At 40.8% G+C, this 4,160-nt stretch overlaps 1 protein-coding gene across 1 annotated transcript in view; it reads left to right on the top strand.

Annotated features, from left to right (window-relative positions):
* LOC101848115 (cell death-inducing p53-target protein 1 homolog) overlaps positions 1-2,325 on the top strand; it is a gene marked incomplete in the record, with an annotated part of 40,209 nt that extends 37,884 nt beyond the window's left edge. The window contains 1 exon segment of the mRNA XM_013083527.2: positions 1,982-2,325. Coding sequence (XP_012938981.1) covers positions 1,982-1,999 — 18 coding nt within the window.
* Between the last annotated feature and the right edge of the window lie 1,835 nt (positions 2,326-4,160).

The raw sequence follows: 4,160 nt of genomic DNA, 5'->3' as shown, positions 1-4,160 counted from the left end.
ACACACACACACACACACTTATTATGTTTGCTTCTTCCGTCCCCGTGAACCAGCCTTTATAACAACCGGTGCAAGGTTACAAGACATGGCGCAGAACATAAAGGATTCTTTTTAGTTGTTGTTGTTGTTTTGTTTTTTTAATGGCTCACATGAATGGGCGTAGGGATGCCGACCTATGTTTAATAAACTGTACGGGGATTCTCATTATGAAGCTAGCAAATTTGCAACTTAAAGAAACACAGAAAAACAAAGAACAGGTCACATTTTGTTTGCATTTGTGGAAAAATAACATTTTCAAATATATGTAGATCTTGAGGGATATATTTTTATACACACACACCCATGCATGTGTTTGTGTGTGTGTGTTTATATTATATATTTTTTTCTTTGTAAAATATGTATAATGAATCATGCTCCTATACATTCCTGGGAAGAATTTAAGTCGTACCATACTGGAAAGACTGAAGGAAGCCGTGGATGCAAAACTAAGAGAGGAGCAGGCAGGATTTCGTAAAAAGATATCATGTACAGATCAGATTGCAACTTTGAGGATAGTAGTGGAGCAGTCCACAGAGTGGAACTCTTCCCTGTACGTTAACTTAGTTGACTACGAGAAAGCTCTTGACATTCTAGAGACTCAATATGGAAGCTCATGCGCCACTACGGAATACCTGACAAGTTCGTGAGATTGATCAAGAAGATGTATGAGGGAAAGGGTTGCAGTGTCTTACTTGGAGGGCAGCGGACAGACTCGTTTCAAGTGAATACAGGAGTGAGACAGGGATGCCTGCTATCGCTTTTTCTCTTTTTATAAGCAGTGGATTGGATAATGAGACAGACAACATCGGGACAACGAGGTGGCATACAGTGGACTCTTTCCAGTCAGTTGGAAGACTTGGACTTCGCCAACGACTTAGTACTTCTTTCTCACAGTCGAGCCCAGATACAACAGAAAACAGATCGCCTCAGGACCTACTCCCGTAGTGTTGGACTCCATATTCACACGGATAAAACGAAATTTCTACGAATGAATGCAGCCGACGTTTCTATCACACTGCAAGGGGCACCATTGGCGGATGTTGAATCCTTCACCTACCTGGGAAGTCTCATCAACAAGGCAGGGGGAACAGACGAAGACATCAAGGTCAGAATCCAAAAGGCAAGAGCAGCATTCATCTTTTTCAGGAATATATGGATGTCTAAGTCTAAGGAACTGGGATTGAACACCAAGCTGAGGATCTTCAAAACAAACGTGAAGACTGTTTTACTGTATGGTTCAGAGACATGGAGGCTCACAGCATCAGCAGCAAAGAAACTGCAGAGCTTCGTAAATTGGTGCCTTCGATGGATAGTGGGGATCAAGTGGTACGATCGAGTCACTAATGCTCAACTGTGGGGAAGAACAAGCCAAAGGCCAGTAAAGGAAGACATACAGGTGAAGAAATGGAAATGAATTGGACACACCCTGAGGAGACCCCCGACATGCATCATCAGGCAGGCTTTAACGTGGAACCCACAAGGAAAACGTAAGAAGGGAAGACCAAAGATGACATGGAGGCGAGTGGTACAAGCGGAAATTGAAAAAGCAGGGACATCATGGAAACAGCTAGAAGGGGATGCTCAGGACAGGCTTCGCTGGAGTAATGATGTTAATGGCCTGTGCTCCACGGGGAGTTAAAAAGGGCAAGATAGAGGAAATATATAATTTTAATACCGCATTAGGCAAATAAAAGAAAATTTGAGTACACTAACAGTGATTCTGCTCGCCGTAGTGCAGCATTTTGTTTAAGCGTTTAGGTTGTGCCTTTTCTCTGAGATACCCTAGTAAATACTCGTATCCATTTGTTGAAAACCACCGCGCCAACGTTTTAAAAAGTTTTGGCTTTTGGCTTCAGTGTTTCTGGCTCCTGGAAGCGCAATAATGTAGCAAACAGTTTTGTTTCCTTAGTTTATGTACATTGTCTTTTTCTTCTCTTTACAGTGCATTACTGAAGGCTAATATGTAGGTTTGAGACTGCTACCTTGCCGCGGTGGAATGTACGCTTGGTGTTTGACCAACTGGACCTCCCAAAAGACGCCTTCACTCGTTCACCGAGTCGCTGACGGATGCAAGAAAAACTTAAGACCAATTATTATAATTATTATACCTTTGGTATATACCTTTCCAGCTTATGTTTTGTTTCTATTTGCGTGTACATGTATTGTTAAAAGTTGTTGACCAAAAACATAAAAAAGCAAGAGCAAAAAAAAAAAGACAAAACAACGGACGACAAACGAAGTTAAATATTGATTTCGAATAAATTTTCTACTTTTGTTTAAAATACACTGTAGATGTATTTTTTGTCTTATTATCGTTTGTTGAATTTGTCAGAAGACTACCGGGTACATCAAGTGCCTGGCGTCTGTGGTGTAGAAGTTAAGTGCGTTGTCAAACGCTGAAAACAAGAGTTTGAATCCTTTGGTGGAAGTAAGGTTTTAATAATTTATAGTGTGTCCGTCTTTATGTAAAGACATTTGTTTGTTTTAGAAGAGGTTTTTCGGCGCTCACAATTGCATAAGGTCATTCGAGCGCCTAGGGGTGGATGTCAACAGAGAAGTCCTGACAGGAAATCAGACTTACTCTGCTTACCTCTCTAGCTTCAACAGCACAAAGTATGCTTCGACTATCAAGGCATCCCGAAAATAGCGGGTCACAAGAGTGACAAACATACAAAAGAAATAGGGGGAAAATTTAAATGACAATAGTAAGGAGTAGGAAAGAAAAGCAGCAGTTCCCTGTTGCAGTTCAGGCACAGTTATGAGCATGACATCGATGAATCAGCCCTTTTACAATTCTACTGTGCATAAGAACAGGTTAATGCCTGCCCCCCCCCCCCCCCCCCCCTTTGGGAATGGCCTGAAGACATTTCAGTGAGTAGCACCAGAGAGGTAGCACCGCCTCGGGGGTGTGTCATTGTCTGGTTTGTCCCTGACAACCAAGGTCAAAGCACACTGCCTTCTATGTGATCTAAATTGTGTCGATAGTGGCATAAACCATTTGTGAAGAGTGCTGACAAAATGAGTTACTTCTCAGATTTTAGACAGATGGAAAAAGAAACATCAAATTTATAGGTTGAAGTTTTCAAAGTTATCAGTATGAAATGATAAAAGACAAGTTAAACTTGAAGAGAATGGCATTGGTTTAGAGTCTACAAATATGACCCTTGTGTTGAATTTTGGCTGATATCGCCATTCACGGATTGCGAGAAGTAACTCATTTTGTTAGCACGCCTCACATTTTGCAACCTTTTACAACATGTGGAGGTACGACAAATCAAAGCCAGGGTGGCCCAATTGTAATTGTTTGGACACATAAGCAAAAAGTATATTATTCTCAATAAACAGACGTAAAAATTTCAACATTATATCATATTCCATTGGATTACATCAACTTCAATATAATCAGAGCTAGCATTGGCTAGGTCTCTGATGTAATATTATCTACTATCTGTGATGTAAAGGACAAGAAGATTTGCAAAATTCACGTGAACCTAGACCAATAACTGCCACCAATAAAGACATCAAGATTTAATAAAAAATCCTCGTGTGTCCAGACTTAATTAGGGGTACCCCCGCAGTTCCCGGCTTCAAACACGAAATAGATTGGCAGGCATTCTGCTTGAATTGAGCTAAGGATCCCAACGTGGGTGGGTGAATCAAGCTTATCTCTGTGGGAGGTCCGGGTTTAAACTTATTCTGATTAGCACAGTGCTTATGATAAAAGATTTACCCAGGTCACAAGATAGCATGCGTCATTCTGTCGCCATTAAAAAAAGTAGGCCTACACTACATGAAGTTTTTACAATTTTACAGGAGAACCAAAAAACTGAGTCACCAAGAAAACAGCATTTGCATATAAGATTGAAGGAAGTTCTTTTTTTTAAATATATTGGGATATTTTGCTAAGAAGAAATTGTGGGTTTTTTTTTTAAGTAACAGCGTTCAGTTTCTTTTGGGGGGAGGGGGGGGCGTCGGCTATACTGCAAAATTGTTAAAAACCGGATTGTACTTTTTTAAAAAGGGAGTGTATACAGACCCGGTAACCGGGAACAAAGTCACAAAGTATACAGACCCGGTAGGGGAACTCTTTTGTGATTTCGGAAAGTTTCAGCGCCTCTTGG

The sequence above is a fragment of the Aplysia californica genome, unplaced genomic scaffold, assembly GCF_000002075.1.
Source record: "Aplysia californica isolate F4 #8 unplaced genomic scaffold, AplCal3.0 scaffold00238, whole genome shotgun sequence".
NCBI lineage: Eukaryota > Metazoa > Mollusca > Gastropoda > Aplysiida > Aplysiidae > Aplysia > Aplysia californica.
Note: the sequence above shows the minus strand (reverse complement) of the source record. Positions and strands in the feature narration are given on the sequence as shown.